Genomic DNA, 25,176 nt, shown 5'->3' with positions numbered 1-25,176 from the left:
AAAATTCTTTCCCACTTTAGTGAACTGCCTCGTATTAGCTCATTTACAACCTACCCAAAACTTAATGCTGAGTTTATCGCTGAATGTGAGCAGAGGTGCAAAAAGAGGGACTTCAAAAAACTACTCTGGAAACTACAAGGTGAAGAGCTATGCTGCTTTGCATGTGAGACAGGAGCAAAGATCACAGAAAAAAAACTGAAGAAAAAATACAACAGTATTTTTTGAAAGGATTTCTTATGAAGATCCTATTTAATTATACAGAACAGATCTCTAAATTCACAGATTTAACATCTGGCACTTCTCAGAAGTAACCTCATGTGACACTTGGCTGAGACATACACATGAACTTCAGGTCAGGAAGCTGTGTGCAGGAGTGGGAGTCATTTGCCTGGAGAACTGCCAGCAGCTATCCCATTTTTCTCTACATTTTGTTATGTACACAAAAACTCAAGTTATATTGGACTACATTTTATGGAAGAAGTCATATGCGTTAAGTGTATTAAAAATCGGGGGATTTTTAAAGGTCAAGAAATATTCTCACTGGTGTCAAGGGCTGACTATATCTACCACTAAACTAACAATGTAACTACAGTTTCTCTAGAACCACAATTCAATAGGAAAATATAAAGTATACTACAACTTTTTTTTTTAAAGTTTTACTTTAAAGCAAGGGTCATCTTGCTAAAGACTGAAACCTAAAAGATTTCCCTTCTTTCATTTATAGAACTGAAAAACAACCATGCAGTTTTAAAAATCAATTGGTAATCTATTTTAGGATATACTTCTCAGAAATATATAAGTAACATTCAGAAGAGGGAGATGTATACAGCTAGAAATCTAATTATACAATGCTTACTCTTAAACTTTTCTTAAGTACTTAATGGCAAAGCAACTGTTTTTAACAACTTACAAGGATTCTGTGGCGACCACTCTTTCTGCCAACCCATATAATGTATCCCCAGATGTCAAAACCACTAGGTGACTGAGGTGTGGGCTTGGTACCTTCTCCTTTCTCTCTTCTGCTGCTGTGAGTGTGGCAGTAGGATCTGCTGAAACTTCCTGAAAATATAACACAAGTACAAACACAGCCTGAAATCAAATCTAATAGCAATAAACCATGTGATTTTACAAAACTGGACCTATAATTAAAATACTCGTAGGCATACATATTAATTACATTTAGTCTCTGTTCTTTCTTTTCCTTCCTTTATATTTTCTAACTACTGGAAATTTCCTTTTTGTACTAAGTGAATATGACCCAACTCTATGTGCCATTATTATCTGTGCATGACCTAAAGTTGGCCAACACAAGCAATCTTTATGAATTGGCAGATGTTTCATAAAGACAATAGTAAGATGCCCTTCAAGAACCTGTAAACGAGGAAAGAGATTGCCTCTTGAGGATCATCATGCTGGAACATTACAAAATCATGATATAATTAACCATTTCACATCTGAACTTTAATTAAGGTTAACTTTGGTATAATCTCAAGAAGGCAGGACTAGAATGCACTTACAAACTGAAACTGGACTAACTGTATTGTGTAAGTCTGTAGTCACATTGCTGATGAGAAGGAAGATAGATGGTTAATGGGAATAAAAGAAAGGGATGCCCGGAGAGCAGAGTGTATTGAGCTTTGAAAGATCCGCAAAGACAATTATTGCACAGAATTTGGACACAAACAAATCTAAAAGTGTACAAAATGTAAATCTAGGTTACTTCTTAAATCAATTACATAGTCACAAATCTCCAACACTTGCCTTATGAATGAAAAAGACATCAAATGCACAGTGGGAGCATAACAGGCTTATAAATTTAGCCCAATGGAACTAAAACATTATAAAACCTTTTAAGTTAGAAAAATGGTTTTATTCTTCTTTAGTTCTTTTTTATATCTTATCTTCTACTAAAGATATTTCTTTTCAATCTCTAATTACTCAATTAGCATTTGAAAGTTATTTTGGGAACAACTGCACTTTCTCTAAGGGGAATCAGGATAAGGAAACTATGCGAGTTAATCAATGTCACCACTCCATTATTTATTTCCTACTAAAAAGGAAAATAATCACCCCCTCCTGCTTGTGCGTGTACACATACATGCACGTACACGCACACACGTACACACACACACAAACACAAAATTACAACTGGCTGCCTATGCTATTTAATTTAATGCCTGTGGTCATTTAAATCACCATCTACCAGACTGTCCAAGTGAGAAACCTTGGAATCATTCATGCCTCTCCCTTTCCTCCCCTCCATCATGCCTTAGCACACACCTCTCATGTCTGTTTCTTCCTCTCGCCCTGCTTCATTAGGACCTAGGCCCCATAGCATTCTTGCCTGGACTAACAGTCCCCAAATACAGACCTCTGCCTCTAGCTTTTCCTATTTCCACTCCATTTTGCACACAGTTCACTGGTTGATATTTTTTTTTCTTTTTTCTTTTCAACGTTTATTTATTTATTTTTGGGGGGGGGACAGAGAGAGACAGAGCATGAACGGGGGAGGGGCAGAGAGAGAGGGAGACACAGAATCGGAAACAGGCTCCAGGCTCTGAGCCATCAGCCCAGAGCCCGACGCGGGGCTCGAACTCACGGACCGCGAGATCGTGACCTGGCTGAAGTCGGACGCTTAACCGACTGCGCCACCCAGGCGCCCCACTGGTTGATATTTTTAGAATACCCAAGTGATCTTCCTAAAAGGGAGACGCGATCACACCACTCCCCAGCTTAAAAGTCCCAATGGACTATCCACTCCTTACAGAAAAAAAAGCCTAAACTGTTACCATGATACTACTTTTTACAGTGATACCAGCTACCTCGCCAGCCTCATTTCCACGTAATCTATGACTCTAAGGTCTAGCCACACTGGACTTGCTACACCTGTCCTACTGACACTCTTGTCTTACCTGCTCTCTTCTTGTCTCCCTGGCTCTTTCCTCCTCATTTCTTAAGTGCGAGGTCATATTCACCTCCTTTCTATAACTTTCTCAATCTCCCAAGAAGAATTAGTATCTTTCTTGTGTTAGCATATCTACATGTATACTTAATGTCTGTATGTGGCATAAAGTACACTTAGTCAATTGTTTCCTGACCCTTCCACCTCACTGTGAGTTCTTAGAGGGCTGGGACCAATTTCACCGCCTTTGTATCTTAAGACGTTGGTATGCCTCCTGGCATTAGCAGGCCCTCTAATAGTTTAATTGATGGAGACAAGACAGTCTTTACAGTTATCAAGGTCCCCACTGGCATCCCATGGCCAAGTCCAAAAGTCAACTCTGAATATCCATTTTAGTTAACCTACTGTAGCATCCTACATAGCTAATCTTGAAAAACTTTCTTAGTTTCCAGAGCACCATACCCTTCTAGTTTTTCTCCTAAGGCACCAGCCACTTCTCAGATTCCTTTGCTAGTTTGTCCTCCTCCCCCAGATCTTTAAACAGTGGAGTGTCCTAGAGTTCAGTCCTTGGACTTCTGCCACTCACAATCTACTCCCTAGATGGATTTTCTCTCCCAGTTTAAATATCAGCCACATGCCAAGAGCTCAAAATGTACATGCTAGCCCTGACCTCTCTCTTACCTGTAGTGCATTTAACATACCTGAAAACTGAACTCAAATGTGTCCCTCCTAAAAGTCTTATCTATCTACAGTAATGGCACTTCCATTCTCCAGAAGTTAGGTGTCATCATTGACTACTCTCACAGTCATATCCCACTTCCAATCCATCAACAGATCTCACAGGTCTACCTTCAAAACAGATCTAGCATCTGATCCTGTTTCACTACTTCTTCCGCTAACACTTTGGTACAAGCCCCCTCATCTCTCTCAGTAGCCAAAATAATTCTCTTTTACCTAATTTCAGCTCTTCTGCTGAAATAGCTTCTTTAATAGCTTCCTGTGTTACTCAGAGTAAAATCAGCCTTATAAGATTTAGGCTCTGGCTACCTCTTTGGTTTTATCTATCACGAACCCTCTTCTATGCTTCATTCTAATTATACTCACCTCTGTGCTGTTCCTGGAATAGGCCAAGCATGGTCCCAACCTCAGGGTCTTTGCATTCCTTGTTCCCTCCACCTGAAACACTTCTCCCCAAAATATTCCCTCTCTATTAGAAAAGAAGTAGGGAGTTTTGTCTGATTGCTGTCTCCCCACCAAAATTGTATCCTCAATTCCCAGACAGGATATGGCATCATATATAAAGTGTTGAATAAACAGGCACTAAATAAATGTTTCTTAAATAAATGAATTCTCATTCAGGTGGCTCACTCCTCTATTTCTTCCTTCGGGGATCTACTTCAATGTTACCTTCCCAGAAAGGCCTTGTGTGATCCCCTAAACAAACTAATACCCTTTTTCTCCTCTTTCTACCCTTTCCTAGTTCTATGTAATTCCTGACACAATCTGACATTAAACTGGATATTCATTTATTCCTTATGTGCCTCTTCTACCAGAAAGCCCATCCATTGGTCTTCCACAAAGTATCCCAGCACTCATTACGTGTTTGCTGACTGACTTAATAATAAAGATACCTATCCAACTATCGTGTATCCCTTGAGTCTTACACTGTCCTCACGTAGCTCCTTGCCTTCCATCTACTTCCAATACCTCCTATAATATTCTGTATTTTCTTCTTAGGTCAGAGTTGTGAATATCCATCTCAGAACAAGTCAAGAGATGGTGAGGAGAACTGAAACATTGAAACAAGAAAAACTAATAAAGAAATTGGGGGAAGAGATCACTCACTTAGGCAAGATAGCTAACTAAGCTAGCCGAAGTGGCCCCAATGGGGTAGAAATAGATAACAGAATAGTTCCAGAGAGGGAGAAATGGCTGCATCACAACAAAGCACTTTTTATCAAGCAGAAGTCTACAGCAAGAAGAGTGATGAGTTCCCTATGGAAAGAGGTTCAGTCAGGAGCTGACAGTTACTCGTAATGTATAAAAGCTGTAAGACTGGGGCGCCTGGGTGGCACAGTCGGTTAAGCGTCCGACTTCAGCCAGGTCACGATCTCGCGGTCCGTGAGTTCGAGCCCCGCGTCAGGCTCTGGGCTGATGGCTCAGAGCCTGGAGCCTGTTTCCGATTCTGTGTCTCCCTCTCTCTCTGCCCCTCCCCCGTTCATGCTCTGTCTCTCTCTGTCCCAAAAATAAATAAACGTTAAAAGCTCTAAGACTGAATGAGCACAGGTAAGCTTCTTTCTATGTTTATATGAGTAGAAACTTGGGAGTATTAGACTCCATAAGTATATTCGAAGCATCAAACACACCCTCTTTCAAAATATTTTGCAATAAACTGACAAAAACAGACATGAACATTCTGCCAATATTGTAAAATCTCAAACTCAAAAGAGATCCAGGAAAACCATAAATACCACACATTTGTAACAGCAGAGTTACTTCTGAATTTCATTCTTTTATGATAAGTTATCACCATATATATAACATATATTTAAAAACTAAAGGTTTCTGTGAATGTAGATATTAACTAGTTAATTTAGGATAGAAAAGGGAGGTGGTGCTGGAAGGCAAAGAGAGGTTATATCTGTAGCCTGAGAGAAATGCAGTTGATCTCTGGGTATGATGGGAAAGGCCACAAGCACTCACCTACTACCTCCTCGACCTACTCCTTACCTACCTCCAATTCAAATGTGTTGATCTCCCTCTGTACTCACAGAGCTCTTTCACAAAAACATTCCCGCAGAGATCACTGGCATTGCTGCCCCCACTTCAAAGAGTTTGCATTAGGATGCCATTCTTTGTTCCTAGTCAACACTGGTATTTTAGGCATAAAAATTATGGTAATTATCTGCTTAAAGGCTAACGTTCTGTGTTTATATTCAGGAAAATACCCATGAAGAGAGCAAGAGAATAACAACAATGTCAAGTTGATATAAATAAATGGTATGTGCTTACTGCAACTGTCAATGGAAAAGCTCCAAAACTGGATCAGTGTTTCAGATTACACCACTACAATACGGAAAAGATATAAAACCCTTTGAAGACTTTGAGTAATAAAGCCTTAATCAAAATCTTTAGTTTCACAGTGAAAGTCACAATGTTTAACCTTTCCTGCCACTAATAATTATGACTACAAAGAGAAGTCGTTTTTATGGAATTTTCTGGACCGATTTAAAATACATTTTTATTATCAAAGCACAGGTATCAAAGCACAAAGGTTTGATAGCCAAATATCTTTTTTTTTTAATTTTTTTTTTCAACGTTTATTTATTTTTGGGACAGAGAGAGACAGAGCATGAACGGGGGAGGGGCAGAGAGAGAGGGAGACACAGAATCGGAAGCAGGCTCCAGGCTCTGAGCCATCAGCCCAGAGCCCGACGCGGGGCTCGAACTCACGGACCGCGAGATCGTGACCTGGCTGAAGTCGGACGCTTAACCGACTGCGCCACCCACGCGCCCCAGATAGCCAAATATCTTAAAGCAAACAATTTAACATCACCAGATAACTAAAAATTCACAGTTCTGGTACCATTGTGATCTATACTAGCTTCCTTTTCTTGTCTTCCCCTTGTAGACTCCTTTTCTTGAAAGTCTATTTGATGTGTCAAGTTGTCTTATATTTACATTGAATTTATTCAATAAATCATTTCAGGTGGCATTTTTAAGACCATAATCATTCCAAGTTGCCTTTTACAGCTTAAAGAGAAGGAAAACTTAGAAGATATATATGGAGAAAATGGAAAAATTACCAGAAATGTGCTCATTAAAATTTTAACTAACACATAGGGGAAATACAGGAAAAAAAATACAACTTCCATCTAGTGGTTCCAGATTGATTAGGCTATAAATTATTTTAATAGCCAAAGAATGTATTGAATAGCAAGAAACCAATTAATGTTCTCTGCCAATGTAGATGCAAATTAATGAAGTGAAGAAAAAGTAATATACCAGCATATGAAAACCTGAGATCAAGGTCTAGAAAATGACGAATATATTTTCTAAAATAATAAACCAATTCTTATCAGTATGAATAATAATTTAACATGTAAAACACTGGAAACCAACAGAAAATTCGGGAAAAACTTCTGTATTACTGGAGGAGGAGTAAGGACCCTGGAGAGGCCCTGTCAAAAAACAGTCAGCACTACTTACAAACTGAAGAAGCAATGACTACTCACATGGTCTTCTGAGCCAAGATGCTATCTGATTTAAGAGATGGTAAGGATAAGGACTTAAAGAAAAGATATCTTTAAAAGATGAAGTGCCAACTTGTACCCCAATGTTTATAGCAGCACTCTCAACAATAGCCAAATTATGGAAAGAGCCTAAATGTCCATCAACTGATGAATGGATAAAGAAACTGTGGTTTATATACACAATGGAATACTACGTGGCAATGAGAAAAAATGAAATATGGCCTTTTGTAGCAACGTGGATGGAACTGGAGAGTGTGATGCTAAGTGAAATAAGCCATACAGAGAAAGACAGATACCATATGGTTTCACTCTTAAGTGGATCCTGAGAAACTTAACAGAAACCCATGGGGGAGGGGAAGGAAAAAAAAAAAAAAAAAAGAGGTTAGAGTGGGAGAGAGCCAAAGCATAAGAGACTGCTAAAAACTGAGAACAAACTGAGGGTTGATGGGGGGTGGGAGGGAGGGGAGGGTGGGTGATGGGTATTGAGGAGGGCACCTTTTGGGATGAGCACTGGGTGTTGTATGGAAACCAATTTGACAATAAATTTCATATATTAATAAATAAATAAATAAATAAATAAATAAATAAATAAATAAATAAAATAAAATAAAATAAAAGATGAAGTGCCAAAGAGAAAAGCAGGCACATCTATCTAACCATTTACTAGGGAGGGGGCATGTAGCTGGTTTCTGAAAATACATTTCTAAAGTTGACTACCAGTTCTGGAAAAAATTCATCCAATGAACACAGAACTGGTCAGACATGCTACAGATACATTGTTATCAATAGATGGGTGGCAGCTTGTCTCAAAGAATAGCTAGTTCGGTCCCACTGTTTACTAGATAATACTTCATTACACACCATATGGCAAAATCTGAAGCATCAAATCCACTCTTTAAGACTAAAAATTGGAACTGCAGTTTGACAATCATAAACTAGTAACTAACAGAGAGGATAGAGACGTCAGAACGAATGACTCTAGTGGTAAATTTTGACCTGTCAAGCTTTTTTTCAAAAAACTGTATTATTATTATTATTATTATTATTATTATTATTATTTTACTAGGAAAATAATAATAGGAATCCATCACTACAACTGTCATGAAGCCCAGACTGGATTAAGAGCAATGAGTTCTAGAGGTAACTGCACCCCACTCTGGACTTTCTGGTTATGACTATTCAGTTCATCAATTTCAAGGCTTTCAACCAGAAACAAGAAAAACTTTAGCTGTGGACTAAGATCTGGAAAACAAGATCTGATTGATGGTCAAAGTTGTACCAAGTGTCAAACCAGGAGAAGCAAAACTGAAACACAGATACCTTCTAATGGGGTTGGAAGCCAATGGATTTTGTAAAACCAAAACAAAAAAATAAATAAATGGCTGGGTCAAATAAGGAGCCTGGACTCTGAAAATGAAGATCAGGATTAAATGGATAACAAAGCCAAGAACAAAAGCCAGATTAAGCCAGGAGACAAGAAACTCATGGACTGGAGTTTATTCACTTATTCTATGAACATTTACTGAAAAAGTGTAGTTTGCAGAGCTAAGTGTTATGAAAATATATATGTGCTGAGCAAGAAGATCTCCAAATTATAAGGGAGATGGATATAGGTGATTTCCTCTGTGTAAACAGTGCTCATCTGAGATATGAGCACATACTTCTCTCGTTTTATTCACATCTCTGCTCAAAGATCACCATTCTTACCACTGTGCTTCATTTTCTTCTTAGCACTTCTCAGTATCTGATACTATATTACATATTTGTTTATCTGTCTGCCTCAATAAAACATAAGTTCCCAGACAGAAGTACCTCTACTGTGCAGTGATGAATATCTAGCACTACAACCATGCCCAACAAATAATAATTACAATGAGTATTTCCTAAAAGAATGAATGATTACATTGCTTTACTAAAAACTTCAATAGCAGAAGTATGTACATAACACAGAGCTTATGAGAAAAGAGGAAAATGACTGCTTGTTTGGGTAGATGAAGAAATAAAGAAAAATCAGAGGATCCTGAGATTAATGTAGATGCAGAGAAATGTGGCGAACAACAAAAATCTCTGGCTACAGTGACCCATCACAAGAAAAAAAAAATTGTTATTTTAAATGCCGAGGTTACTTTAAACACTACAAATGCTCAGCCCTGTATTGCTGCCTAATCTATTTTCTTAAGATACGCATTACATCAAGTGACCCAACAGTCAAGAATCCAGACCCCATACTGCATAGCCAACTACACCCAAGCCTCTTCCTTGAATTTCAAGTTGCTCTAAATACTCCCTGCAACACAACTCTTCAGTATATATCAGTATCCCAATCACAAAGATGGCCAAACTTTGGGCCAGGCTTGCTCCCACCTCGAGGCCCGTTCTCAGCTTCTGAACCTTAATTGGAATGCCATTCTTTCTTTTTTCCCACTAACCCCTTGCCTGCTCTTCAAAGACTAGAACAACTCTCACTTTTTCCTTTAGTCATTCTCTGAAATCAAGTTTCCACATAAAACTTTCCTCCCTTTGGACCTGTACTGGATATATAGCCAATATTATACTCTTTCATGAGGATCAGTTTTCTCTCTCCAATCAGACTATAAGAAACCTTTATTTACTTCCTACAAGCATGTAGAGCAATACTGAGGACTCAGGCACTCAATATATATAGAGACACACATTTATATGTAGTTGATTGGATGGTTAATTTTTATTTAATATAACCCCAAAGAATTAATTCCAAATGATTACTCACCATATCGATAAGGCTTTCTTGTATTCTGTTAAGAGTTGTTCTTAGTCTACTACTACTAAGGCCTAGTCCTGTTGATTCCAGCTGAAAAAGAAAAAGAAAGGCATATGCTACCATCACTTCGGAGATAATCTTTCATATGTTATACCTTCATATTAACTCAAGTTAAGTATCCATTGAGTTTTCATTCAGATACTTAGTCTTCGGAAGGTCTCCAAACTACATTTAAAAATTTCAAAACATCAAGTCAAACCTTAGCCCTTAAGGGAACAAGAGAACTATTTCACACATTTGCATTTACAGGTCACACTAGCATCTGTCAATCTCATAAATTAATTGGGAGAGAGCTCACCAGTATCTTTTTCCCATAAGTTATTATTTTTAGTTATAAAACTTATGATTTCTGATACTTAAAGATAGTGTACTGCATCATACTTATGTATAAGCATAATAATGTAGACTGTTTTAAATTTATTTTTCTAACACAAATTAGAGACAGCCCAAATCCTCATTCAAAAATGGAGAAAACTTTTTATTTGCCTCAGTAAACATCTCACAGTATAGAATTTGCTTTACTACATCAAAGGCAAAGCACATATAAATACCCCAAGAACATAAATGAGAAGAGACAGTTGACTGTTAAATCATGAAAAGCCAGGTAGTTGCGTCCTTGGGTGATGATTCAATTGATGAATATAAATTTAATTTAGAGGTAATCATAGATATATATAGACCTCTAGAAAGATATTAAAATGTTCTGTATGAGCCAAAAATTTTAAAGTATTAATAGTAAACTATAAAATACATCATCTCACAAATTCATTTATATATGTTTGTGTATACATACACACACATACATACACACACACAACATATTGTTCCTCATCCTTTCTTATCGGAGATAGGATGAAAACAAGTAATTACTTACACAACATATGACAGAAATCCTAAAGCTAAAATAGTTGTGTGATGGCATGGTACAGTAAAACATGAAAACATGAACTCATTTTATGTGGTAATTTCAAAATACATTTTACTTTCACTACATTTTATAAACTTTATTATTTCATTTTCCCTCTTTTTTCACTAGAGTATTATTTTTATATAGTCAAATTCAGCCATCACAAGTATAGTTTGATGAATTTTGGTAGTTGTATAGTCTTATACTAATACCACAATCAAGAGAGAGAATTTTCCTCACCTTGAAAAATGCCCTTATGCCCTTTGCACTTGATTTCCTCTCTCCAATCTTACCCTCTGATCTATCACTACAGTTTTGCCTTTTTAAAAATTTTGTATAAATAGAATCATACATGTGTAGTCTTTTGTGTTTGACTTTCTTGTCTTTAGCATGCTTTTGAAATTCATCCATGTTATAAGCCTATTAGTAATTCATGCTCTTTTATTGCTTAATAGTGTTCCAAAATATGGATATATCACAGTGTGTTTACTTATTCACCAGGTGACGCACATTTGGGTTTCAGTTTGAATAATGTCACTATGAACATTCACATATATATCCTTGAGAAGACATATATTTTCTATTCTTTTGGGTAAATATCTACCAGTGGAATTTCTGATTCATATAATAAGCATAGTTTTAGCTTTATAAGGTACTGCCATACTGTTTTCTAGTGGCTGTATTATTCTTCATTTCTACAAGCAATGTATGTAAATTCTAGTTATTCCATTTATGGTCTGAATGTTTGTTGTCCCCTCAGAATTCATATGGTAAAGCTCTAACCTCTAATGAGATGCTATCTGGAGATGGGAGAGGTAATTAGGGTTAGATGAGGTCATGAGAGTGGGGCCCTCATGAGAGGTTTGGTGCCCTTGTAAGAAAAGACACAGTGCATAATTTATGCTTCTTTTTCTACTTTCTTAAGGTGGAAGCTTATCATTACTTGAGTCTTTCTTCTTTTCTATTACAGGCATTTAAAACTAGATACTTCCCTTAAGTACTGATTTAGCTGTATTGCACAGCTTGATATGTTGTGCTTTCACTATTATTCACTTTTAAGTATCTTCTAACTTCTCATGATTTTTTCTTTAAGCCAACCTTTATTTAGAAGTGTGTTAATCTCCAAATGCTTAGATTTTTTCCCAGTTATCTTATGGTTATTGGTTTCTAATTTAATTACATTGTCATCAGAGAACATATTCTGTATGATTTCAATCTTTTAACTTGATTAGAATATACTTAATGGTCTCTCTCTCTCTAGATACACATACACACACACATACACACACATATTATACACACACACATGCATATATATATCCTCACTTTGTGTATTTTTTACATTTAAAGTGTTTCTTTTGTTTTGTTTTAATCCATTCTGACAATCTCTACCTTTTGAGTGCTTAGTCCATTAACATTTAATGTGATTATTGATCAGGTCTAAATCTACCATTCATTATATGTTATATCTTTTTTTGTTCCTTGGTTCCTCCTTTCCTGTCTCTTCTGATTATATGAATTTTATATTTTAGAATTCTAGTTTAAGGGGTGCCTGGGTGGCTTAGTTGGTTAAGTGTCCGACTCTTGGTTTCGGCTCAGGTCACAGTCTCACGGTTTGTGAGTTCAAGTCCCATGCAGACTCTGAGCTAACAGTACAGAGCCTCCTTGGGATTGTCTCTCCCTCTCTCTCTCTGCCCTTCCCCTGCACTTGCTCTCTCTTTCTCAAAATAAATAAATAAAAACTTAAAAAGAAAAAAGAAGGGGTGCCCGGTGGCTCAGTCAGTTAAGCGTCCAACTTCGGCTCAGGTCATGATCTCACAGTTTGTGAGTTCGAGCCCCACATCGATCTCTGTGCTGACACTTCGGAGCCTGGAAACTGCTTTAGATTCTCTGTCTCCCTCTCTCTCTGCCCCTCCCCCACTCGTGCTCTGTTTCTCTCTCTCAAAAATAAATAAACATTAAAAAACAGTTTTTTAAAAAAAGGAATTCTAATTTAATTTTCCTTTTGGTAAAGAGTTAATCTGCAAAATTATTTTTCATTGTCCTGTGAATTATAATATACATTCTGATATTACACAATCCATTTACTGTTTAACATAATATACAGAAATCTTGCCATCTTATAGATCCATATCCCCCCACGTATCTTGTTGTAGTTGTTACATGTAATATATTTACATATATTATGAACTCTAGAAAATAATGTTATGATTTCACTTTTAAACAGATATATGGTTTATAAAGAAATTAGAAGGAAAAAGAAAAAAATAATCTTTTGCATTTCCCCAAGTAGTTTCCATAACCAATGCTCTTTATTCTTTCCTCAGGATCTAAGTTTTCTGGTATCATTTTCCTTTAGCCTGAAAAAATTCATTCAGCATTTCAGTATTACATGTCTGTTGGTGAGAAATTCTTAGGTTTTTTTTTTCTTTTTATCTAAAAACAACTTAATTTCACATTCATTCTTGATATGGTGTTTTTGCTAGATATAAAATTCTGAATGGACATTCTTTTCCTCTCTTTCAGTACCTTAAAGATGTATTACTCTCTCCTACAGCCTCCACAATTTCTCATGACAAGTCAGCTGATTCAGATCATTGGTCCCTTTATGTAATAAGTCTATTGTCATTTTCAAGAGACCGCTTCACCATGAGGTACCCTGCTGTATGTTCCTTTGTTCTTATTCTGCTTGCTGTTCATTTAGTAACTTGTATCTGCAAATTTTTGGTCAAAGTTTCCTCAAATATTTTTTGTACCTCATTCTATCTCTCTTGTCTCCATCTGGTATTCCAATTACATGTATGTTTGATCATTTGACTTAACATGTCCCTAAGGCTTTGATCATTTTGTTTTCCAATCTTCCAATTTATCTTCAAGTTTTACATATTCTTTCCTCTATCATGTCCATTTAGCTGTAAAGTACATTCAGTAATTTTTTTTAATTGCTGAAATTGCATTTTTCAGTTCTAGGATTTCCCTTTGGCTTTTTATTACTGTTTCTACTAGAACTTCCTACTTCTCTACTGAGATGTTCATACATTTAAAACATCTTTCTACTTTATTCAAGATAGTTCTAATAGTCCACTTAAAATATTATCCCTTAGTTCCAACATCTTAAGGGGTCAAACTAAATTGACTTTCATTTTACTTAAGGATGTACTCTGCTTTTTTTACTTCTATGTATGTTGGGTGAAGTTAGACTGCATCATCAATTTAATTCTGGAGATTTTGGATTCTGTTATTTTTTCCACTGGGTACTGTTTCCTTTGTTTGCATTATGTAATTTTCTTGGCTGAGCTTGTACTACAAACTGTCTCTTATGCAACAGCTTCACTCTCTGTTCAGATCTTTTTTCTTTGGCTGTAGTTAATCTGTTTCATATGAACATGGTTATGGGTTAATCAAAGATGGAGGTAAAAAAGCTTGGGAATCCCCTCCCTGGCCCTTTTTCTTCTGAACTTCCCCCCTACTATTTTCATTGTTCTCAATTTCCTGGCTTCAATTTTCTGGTTCCCCAATCCATAAAGACAAAGTTTTCCTATGCTTGCCTCTACCTTTGTGCTGAGTGAACTGTACTTAATCCAAGGCTCAAAGGCCATGGAGATGGAATTTATTTTTTTACACCTCCCCTTTCCCCAATCTACACACTAGCATGAACTCCCCCACCCAGAGTCTATATGCTTCGTTCATTCTCCAGTATCTTCAGATAGTTGTCTTTTGTATAACATTCAGGTTTTGTAATTGTTTTCTACAGGCAGTATCATCCCGTTAGACTGTAGTCCTACATATCCAGAAGTGGAAGTTAATTTGTTCATAAAAAAATTAAAAACTGAATCACAGACACTCTACTAAAGAAGTTTCATTAATGAAAGGTAACTTTAAATGATGCTCACAAACTGTTTTCAAGTAACAACACTCATCAGATTAACTTGGATAAGAAATAATTAGGACATCAATCCATGTGTCCTAAGAATCCACTATGTGCTTACTACTTTGTTAAGGTAAGCTACAGAATGGTCTTCATGAGAGGCTATGAACAGGAAAAACCACAGAAAACATAACTCAAGAGGTGACCAATGGAAGGCTGGGGCAAGGCAAGATAAAGCAACACTACAAGCAACATTATTATAATAGAACCAAATGGATTAGATATATAATACAGTATGGTGTTGTAGGCTATAAACAGTTCAATGAAGAGCAAGAGCTTCTGGAGGAGTTAGTTTAAAGAGGAAGAATCCCTTAGCCTGCTGCATACACTATGGCCTCCCAGCCAATGACTTTCTAGAAACCCTGGGAAACAGATTCTTCTATATGCAGCATCCATCTGAATTCACTCATACAAGTATCTTTCTTCTCTGGGAGAAAAGTAGGAGCAACTATGTACCACTGTGCTCTTCCTATTCTACCCATTACCTAATTACCCCTCCCCTCCTACCACATAAGACTCAATAGCTAACAGGGCAACTTGGAGTATATGTATACACACATATACATACATACATACATATTTGAATACTGAAATTTCTAGGATTTCTAAAAGACTTAGAAGCTTATTTTCTTAGGAAATTAAAAGTTTACCTCTTCAATCTTATATACTTGCACATGCTTATTTATGCTATTTATTTAGATTGTCTTGTTCCAAAAGGAATTTAAAGTAGCTAATTAAGACGAATATAATCTTGCAAGGTAAAAAACAAAAACAAAAACAAAAAAAACTTTAAATGTATGTAAAATTAAGCTAAGTAAAATATGGGTAGAAGGATGAAGTGTTTCTTTTTACAAATTTGTAAAACCCTTTATAGATTGTCTTTGTTTTGCTTTAAACAGTGTTTCCTTCATTTTTGCAGAATCAAAAACAGCAGAATCTAAATTATATTCTATTTGAAGATGTGCTGTTTTCAATATTCACATGGTCGAATAAAGCTAGTATTACTAAGCATACTCTAACAAAAGAAGTCTTTCTTAAAAAGTACAAGAGGCAGAGTAAATGCTATATTCATTCAGACATATTCACTCATATGCACATTTTGTATAGGTTCATATAATACAAAATGTTTCTAATATGATATATGGGTAGACACCCAGGTTAAAGACAGAAATGCTTATCACTGACAGCTAATTACCTGAATACAGTGAAATGTCTGTAACTGAGTCTTACAGGATTGAAAATGCTTTCAATACAAGTTATAAGGTTAATGTGTTCTTTAAAACATACTATATTTTAAATAACATATGCAGCATATTTTATAATAAATACCTAACTATACTTTGCTAACTTTCTCAGGTCCTAGTGAACCCTACTGTAAACAAATCTGTGCCAGTATTTAATCAGTTTTATAATCAGCTAGAAAGTCATGTCCAAAAGTATTAGTTCCCAAAAGTTTCCAAAGGACCCTATATTAACACATCTTATCAATAATGTGGTCCAGAACTGTTCTACCCAATATGATAGTCACTAGCTACCTGTGGCTATTTATATTTAGCAATAAATTAGCTAAAATTAAATACAATTAAAAATTCAGTTCCTCAGTCATACTAATTACATTTCAAGTGCTCAAAGGTCACATGTGGCTAGTGACTACCATATGAGTGCAAATTTAGAGCATTTCCATTACTTTAAACTTCTCTTGGATAGTGCTGGTCTGCAGGTTTGGCCCAGGAGACACAGTAAGGCTCATCTAGAAGACTGAAAGATTCTGACAATTAGCTAAAACCCCAGAATGTCTTTCTTCTTTAATATTTATGTATTGAGTTTCCAAATTCAAAGAATTAATATTTAATAGCAACAAATTCTGTAGCAATAATCTGTGATTATTGGTATTCTTTCTAAAAAATATATTAGACAATTAAGAACATAGGAAATTCAGATCCCATATTAAAAGATAAATTCACATGTTTTTAAAAAGATACAAAATATACGAAAAGTTAGTATTATGATATATTCATAGGGCCCAGCAGTATACTTTTACACAGAAATCTATTGACTATCTAGGTGAACCACATAATAATTACCAAATATCATATAAGGTACCTGTCTAATACCATGTTGTTTTCTTTAGGAGTAGAAAAAGACAAACGCAATAAGAGCTTGTGGAAACACAAAAAGGAGGTACAGGAAATGATTCTGTGGCAGACAGAAGGTTCAGTTCAAAGGTTTTCAATTATTTTAATAAATGCTTGCCATTATCTTCTGACTGTAGGAGTGCCTGCTAAGATTTGTAAGCCAATATTAAAAATGTCTCATTTACTATGTAGTAATTACACACTGAGCCATATTTAAACAAGGCAACCCACACATTTTTCATTGCCAAAATGCATCAAGGTTAAAAACAGATGCTGCACTTTTTCTGCCAAAATTTGAATAACATAAAATATGTGTATCATATCAGAGCTTAAGATTAATATATAAATAAGGTAATTAAGCAGACAAAAAGGTGACATCAAAAATTCTGTTAGATTTTCGATGGATAATTTTAAAAATAATATTATTTGTATATTTCATACAAAGAGAATGAAAAATTTTACATTTTAAAAATAAATGAATTTTTAAAGAAACAGACTTTCCCACCAAAGGTGACTTACTGAATCATTTCGACCAAAAAAGGTATATATTGCATACAAGTAATAATCAAATAGCTGAGACATGAAATGGATAACATCAAAGGCAATTGGCTTAAGAATGTTCATCATCTGCATATATTTACCTGAAAAAAATCAAAATTAGAAAAAAATTAAAATCTGTTAAGTCTATCATTATAGAGACACTATATCAAATGTATTTTTTAATGAAATATTACATTCCTAGTCCCATTAGCCATTTTCAAGTACTCAATAGTCATTTGTGGCTAGTGGTTATTGTATTGGACAGCACAGATACAGAACAGTTACAGCATCCTGGAGAGCACTGACATAAATAATACCTACAAAAATATTTTTATACTAATATATTTTACTGTTTGTCAAATATTCATGGAACATCTATACTCTTTTATAAATAACACAGCACACACTATAGTTCCACATTCTTGGATTCCATTTGAAATAATTTCTTCCAATAAAATAAAATAAATTAAAAAAAATTTTTTTAATAAATTAAATAAAATAATTTCTTCAAAAATGTTTAGGCATAATAATACCAAAGGCAATGTACTTGAAAAAAAGCTTTTTCTTTTTCACAAGCTTATATACACAGAGCAAAAGTAAAAAAGCAAGAAGAAAAAGGACACATAGAAGGCACATCCTATTCCCTTGAACCCTAGCCCTGTGAAATCTTGTGTCAGAGGCCAAGAACATTTCTTTATCACTACATCACTCAAGAGCTCAACACTCTCAAAGTGCCAAAAAAATGTCCTATTCGTTCCTTCCTTTGGGAGATGCCAATATTATGTTCTCTTCTCCCTAAACATATGACACAGTTACAGAAAAAAATATTTAAAAACCCAAATCTCAAAAAAAAGTAAAATGAAAAAAATAAAACCTCAAATCTCTACATTTATAAACTTGTTAATGTATTTGAAGGGTGCACGGGAGATGGGCTGAATCAAGTAATAAATAATAACAAGTCCCTAATTGTGTTTCTTTTTTATGGGGAATAATAGGGAAAGAAGCACATCTATTAAAAAATGCTCTTCTGCAGAAGATGTTAAAACAGGCCATTTGCTTAATTTCCAAATGAGCAAATAATTCAGGTGCTCACTCTACTTAATGTAACTGCTATAAATTTTAAATTGGTACTATTGAAGACACCATGACTCAAGAGAAAACACATTAACTGCAGTAGAAAAAAATTTACTCTAATGGAAATATCTACTATGGAAACCATTTCTTTATTATTTAAGAACTCAGTACAGCTGCTTTAATTTACATACGAAATGATTCTAAACAATACTCAGATGGTCAGGAAAAGAAACACACACACACACACACACACACACACACACACACACACACCCCAAAAAGTAAAAACCATTCAACTCAGATTCTATTCTTACTCTTATTTGTAAGTCTTTTGTTTTAGAATCATGATTTGTAATCATTTCACACAGACTTTTTTAAAAAAATCACAATGGAAAAATATTTGAAAATTATGCTCCTAGAACTTTTGGATCACTATGCAGGTATTTCATCAATTACAAACATGTAGGTTTTAAACTGCAACTATTTACACAAAAAATGTGACAATGAAAAAAATTTTAAAATATCATGTTTTAATTGATATCTGTTTTGAGATATCAGTTAGAGAGAGAGATAATAAGAGATGATAAGTAAAATGAGGTAGAATGCAAATATCTGGGTTAATATATATCCAGAACACAAAGCTCCTCTCCATTACTAGTAAGATTAACCATTGTTTATATAATTAATCTTAAGGAAGAATATATAAATGAATTATTAATAGGTAAAGCTATTTTAAATGTTGCATTCAAAAGAAAAAAAACTAGATAAAAACCCACCACTCTCAAAAAAATGTTTAAATATATTTATATTCATTCATTCAATTCATTCAACAAACAATTTCTGAAGGCTTATTATGTCCTTGGCTTTGTGTTAAGACACAAGGTGTTAGAGTCCCTGCTCTCATACCTTAAATGGTCAGATGAGGGAGGCGGCCATCGATATGCAGGCTGCCAGCATATTAAAACATAAGAATAAGAATAAGAATAAGAATAAGAATAAGAATAAGAATAAGAATAAGAATAAGAATAAGAATAAGAATAAGAGCTCTGTTCCAGTTCATGAGGGCACAGTAGGCTTTTGGAGGCTGGAGGAGGCCTATGTACCTTCTCAGAATTACTGAATTAAAAGAATTTTACAGTAGTTTAAGCCTGTATCTATGAAGAGAAAGGGATGAGGAGGGAAAGGCGAGTAGGTATGATCACCAGAAAATGAGAAATCTCGAAAAATTTCTACACCAAGCCAATTTCTAAATTGGTAAACCTTTCTGACAAAGGACCAAAGAGTACATAGTTTTAGGCTTTGCATGCCATACAGTCTATGTTGCAACTACTCAGCTCTGCTGGTCTCTGTTTCAACTACTCAACTCTGCCTTTGTAGCACAAAAACAGCCATAGACAATATGTAAACAAATGAGCATGGGTGTATTCCAATAAAACTTTATTTACAAAAACAGGTAGCCTAACTCACTTGACCTGCATGTTATAGTGTCCCAACCCGTCTGGATGACACATAAGAGACAGGAGAGTTTGACGGAATAATACAAAGAAATCCATAAACTACAAGACGACCATGAAGGAGATAAAAGCTATTCTGTAGGATGGTGACTGCTTAGACTTGGTGGGCAGTGCAAGAGGGCAGGAGCCAGAAATAGAGCTGAAAAAGGATGGATTCATTAAATTACCATTCAGCACGTCTTCCTCTATCACTATCCCTCACCAACAATAGAGTACAGGCTACCAGAATATTCTCACGGACAAAAACAAAAGAAAACAAAAACTCTTAGGATTTCTCTCAAAAAGAAGTAAATAAATGACATGAACAAACCAAACAAAAAAACTGAGCAAAATTTAAAAAAATAATAAATTAGAAAGGCAAAGGCTTCTAGTGTGCATGTTGGCACCACAGATTAAAATCTACCTAATTCTAAAAATTGGGGGATCTGTCCCCATAAAGTAAAGATTGCTAGTACATCCACCCAGCCTTGCCCGGTTCTATAGGAAGTTCCCAGTCAGGATCCCTACTGAGGAGAAAGGGGCAGGAAGAGCATAGCTCTCATTACTCAGCAAGGGACACCCACAGCAGCTATGCAGGCCTTCTATTTTGGATTTGAAGAGGTCATCAAAAATCACCAGTCCCAGAGAGTAAAAGTAAAAAGAAATGCTGATCCCAGAGAAAACAGTAAGTCAAGCTAAAGAAATGTAATAATTATATAAACCTTATAACAGAAGAATATGGGGGGTGGGGGGAAAGAGAATACACAAGGGCTCTTAAAGAATTTAAAAGTGATTTTAAAATTAAAAATGAAAGAAAAAAATGGAAAAATGGAAGTCTTCTAGAAGATCGAGAAAATATAGGAGACATAAAGGGGCCAATCTAAAAGACCAACACTTAAGCAATGAGAAATCAAAGAAAGAGAGGGTAGAGAAAATGGGGAAGTGGAAATCATCAAATAAATAGTAGCATTAGTCACAGCTGAGGAGCATAAGAGCTTTCAGATTGAAAGGGTCACGAACTACCCAACACACTTAATGAAAAATAACTCACACCTAAACACATCACCAGAGAGTTCTGAAACATCAAGGAAAAAAAAAAATACTAAAAGCTTTCAGAGAGAGAGAGAGAGAAAGAAGAGAGAAAAAAGAAATTCAACTACAGTAAAATGAACAGAACACTACAGGTTTCAACTTTCTGAGGAAAAATAATTCTTAATCTGTAATTCTATTATGCACAGCTGAATTGTCATTCCGTGAAAGGGCAGAATAAAGACATTCAAAATGACAAGAATTCAAAACATTTACCTCTCATTACTCTTTCCTGGGAAATTACAACTAGAAGACAAACAAAAACAGACCAAGAAATTGCCTCCAGGCTGGTGGTAGGGAGGCCTGGGGTGGGAGACTGCTGTTTCCTCACAATCTCTTCTTTACTATTTACTGCCTTACAGTGAGAATACTACCTTAATAAAAGGGTAAAAGCAAGGCTCTGAAGTTAGCCGGCCTCGTTTAAAAAATGTGGTCGGTCAGTGAATGGAGATGTGGTTCAGATGCACTCCACCTTCTCTTCCTTCCCTTCTAGAACTCCCTACAGAGGACATGAGAGTGGAGTGCACAACAGCATGCTTTGGAAACATGGAGGAAGGTTACTTAATACACAGCCCAGATGGATGCAGGACAGGCCGATGCCTCAGGAGGGAGGACCTCAGGCCCCATGTGAGGAGGGTTCCTGGCTTTGTGAGAGAAAGAATTCAAGAGCAAGCCACTTAGAGGAAGGGACAAGGATTTATTAAATATAAAAGTAAGCAAGGAACTACTTCACAGACAAAGTAGCAGTCTCTCCTCCCAGGTGAGAAAGAGGACCCCGCCCCCCTCCTTTGCCTCTAAGGAAAGGTTTTATAAGTTTTATTTAAATTAGCTAACCATATAGGGAGGGGTTTAGTCTTTAACTTAGGGTTTATCATTCACATTGGGCAGTTTTTCCATTGTTTTAGGGTTATGGAATTACCCACAGGAAGCAATTTTAAGAAAGTCCAGCCTGTGTAGCTTTTTATTGCTGGAGAGAGTGAGGCTTATGGTTTTCCATGAGTCTGATCTTGTGACTCTTTTTATGACCTGCTGCTGACTTTTAGGTTAAGGGTCAGTCTAAAATCAAAATGGCTATACTTTGGTCAACTTGTCTCCCTAGCCTCCCTTCCCTCCTGCCTCAAGATGACTAAGAAAAGCATCTCTTCCCAAATGATCACCTGCAAGAAGTTCTTATTCCTGTTTCCAGTCTATATTATAACCTCTGTGAACTTCGTCCAGGTGTAAGAATCAACATTCCTGATTTCCTTTACCAGTTGTGAAGCATGAAAAGAACTTACTGGCTCTAGGAACAGACAATCTGGGCTCTACTAGTTAGCAGCTATGTGGCATTAGGCAAGTTATTTACCTCTGGGCTTTAATTATTTGGTGTATAAAAGGGGTATTGTAAAGAATTCATGAGAAAATGTGTGTAAAGTGTTTACGTGGCCTATAACAAGGGAGCAAGAAATCTTAGCTACTGCTATCATTTTAAAATAATTATAGTTATGACGAATGCAGGAAGGGGCAAGTACAGAGTGCTAGGTAAAGAAACTTAGGGGCGCCTGGGTGGCTCAGCTGGTTAAGCAACCGACTTCAGCTCAGGTCATGATCTCAGAGTTCGTGGGTTCGAGCCCTGTATGGAGCTCTGTGCTGACAGCTCAAAGCTTGAAGCCTGCTTCGGATTCTGTGTCTCCCAATCTTTATGCCCTTCCCTCCTCACGCTCTTTCTCTCTCTCTCTCTCAAAAATAAATACACATGAAAAAAAAAAAGAAACAAAGAAAAGAAACCTAACCTCATTAGGAAACGCAAAAGAAAGAGCACCGTTTACATTATCATCCTAAAATCTAGACTGTGGGTCCTGCATACTCATGGAGAGGAGACACAGAGGGACACAGAGGCAAAGAAACCAACCAAGGAACAAGATGGAGGAGAACTATACAACCAAGAGGAACAGTGGGCCTGCCTTACCCAGCTCATCAGCACAGAGAACAAATATTTTAAAATATTTCACATAAATAACAGAGCAATTACCGCATGAAAGCTGGCCCAGGGAAATTCATTTAGAGAGCCACACTTTTACACAGAGGAACAAATTCAAGGGTACAGAGAAGGTGCTATGTGTGTGTTCCTCCACTGTTGATTAAGACAAAAGAGGAGGAGAAAGTGTTGCTCCAATATTCAAGATTTTAAAAATCAAGGTTTGTCAGTTCAGTATACTGGGCACCTACAAAAGCACTGGCTGAATGCTCTATATGCTGCAAAGATGACTCTGACTGTTCTCATCTGTAGGGGCTGACAAATTGATGGGGAGGAGCAAGAACAGAATCTGAGCTGGAAGGATGTTAGCTATTCTTATCACAGAGCACTAAGTTGAAACACCACTAATGGATATAAATAGCACATAAAGGCAAGCTGGAAATGCTATAAATGAGCCATAAAGGAAAGGAAAAGTTAGTTCAGCTCATAAAATTTAGAAAAACACATTGAACAATGAACTGAAGACCACAGTCTATTACCTAAGTCTTTAACTACCAGCTTTTATTCTATCATTTCATTGTTATTTATTTTTATTCTGTTTTTTGAATATTCTATTTCAGCCTACCAAATCTCCTATATGATTTTCTTGCACATTTTGCTGAAGGATGACACTTCTTGGGTCATCCTCTCAAAATATCATGTTGTATATAGAGCTATCAGCTCAGAAAGTGTTTTAAAACTGTTTAAAAGTATTTCATATAAATAACAAAATGTAAGTATCTTTTAGAGAAACAAAAATATTGGAATGTAATCTAAATTAAATAATGACATATTTTTTTCCTTAAACATTACATATCAAAATATTAAAGTTTCTGAGATAACTTTATTCTGGTTTCATGTTAAGTCTGGATACATGACATGCTGGTGTGTTATGATTTTCAGCTGCTAAAGTAATGTAATAAATAATTTTATCCTAAGGTCTGTAGTTTTGATAAGCATGGATTTTGGCAACCTGACTTCTGCCCCTCTCAAACCTATCATACCTGGCTCAAGTGAGAGCTGCCTCCAGGAGAAGAAAATCTTGAATAGGAAGCCTATCTCAGTGATGAGACACATTCCTTAAAATTTCTCTACCTCTGCAAGAAATTGTCAGGTTGACAGAATTTTCTCTTTACTCAAGCAAGCATTCTGATTAGTTCTCTGCACTTGTGAAAGGCTCCCTGGGCTTTTCTAACAGATTTAGGTACCACCTAGGGCTGGGAAACCCCACTAACACTTTTTTGTTTAATCTCTCCTAATTACCTGCCAAATAAATACTACTTGAAAAGGACATTTTGAATATGCCTTTAATGTTCTAAAATGTGCCTCCCAACTATTGAATAATTAGTTCCTTCATCTTCCCAGGCACCCAAAATTAATCAACCTTATTTACACAACTGTACTTCTGGCTTTGTAAGAAGAGACATTACCTTTGCGGGTTTATTATCTTCAAGCACCTCTATAGCATTCACTGGTTGGAGACCCCTTAGTGAGTGGTTCTCTTAAAGTTGTATTTTATGAATATGTACAAACTGAAGATAAAGACATCCCAGGGAGAGAAAGCAGTAGGCATAAAAATCTACGGGAGGGAATAATGGAAGCACCTAATCCCAGCCCTAAATGGGAAGATGTGAGAGTTAAAATAGCATACTAGGCATTGTTTACTAATTGAAATTCTAGTAAAAGATCTGGTGGTGGTGAAGGCTGAAATTACAATCGTCAGATTCTCTTCACTGAGTAAGGTTTTATTCAGGACTGTCTGCTTTATAGGGTTGACATACCAAAAGCCCGTTAGAACACAACTTTTCCCCCATTTCTTAAATCCACTATTAGAAAACAATGTCCACTATGTCAATCAGTAATCCTTCTATAAGAATTTGTTGTTACTGACTTCTGAATTTAGCACCAATAGCACATTTCTATCCATTTCTTACATAATGAGAATAGCAGAATGCAGTTTTTTCATTTCCTTATGTCTGCTAAGAAGTGAAGATTTGCATCTGTTGTCTGCATTTAACTGAATGAAACATGATTTGCACCCCTCCTCAATTTTGTTTTA

General features: G+C 36.0%; 1 protein-coding gene across 2 annotated transcripts in view; it reads right to left on the bottom strand.

The window, feature by feature from the left end:
* VPS50 (VPS50 subunit of EARP/GARPII complex) overlaps window positions 1–25,176 on the bottom strand; it is a 134,126-nt gene that overhangs the window by 11,055 nt on the left and 97,895 nt on the right. For both annotated transcript variants that reach the window (XM_030307960.1, XM_030307961.1), the window contains 3 exons: window positions 17,445–17,566; window positions 9,905–9,985; window positions 911–1,059 (listed from right to left, as the gene is read on the bottom strand). In XM_030307960.1, coding sequence (XP_030163820.1) covers window positions 911–1,059; window positions 9,905–9,985; window positions 17,445–17,566 — 352 coding nt within the window. The remainder of the gene's footprint in view (window positions 1–910; window positions 1,060–9,904; window positions 9,986–17,444; window positions 17,567–25,176) is intronic.

The sequence above is a fragment of the Lynx canadensis genome, chromosome A2, assembly GCF_007474595.2.
Source record: "Lynx canadensis isolate LIC74 chromosome A2, mLynCan4.pri.v2, whole genome shotgun sequence".
NCBI lineage: Eukaryota > Metazoa > Chordata > Mammalia > Carnivora > Felidae > Lynx > Lynx canadensis.
The sequence above is the reverse complement of the archived record's forward strand: the minus strand, read 5'-3'. Positions and strand labels throughout refer to the sequence as shown.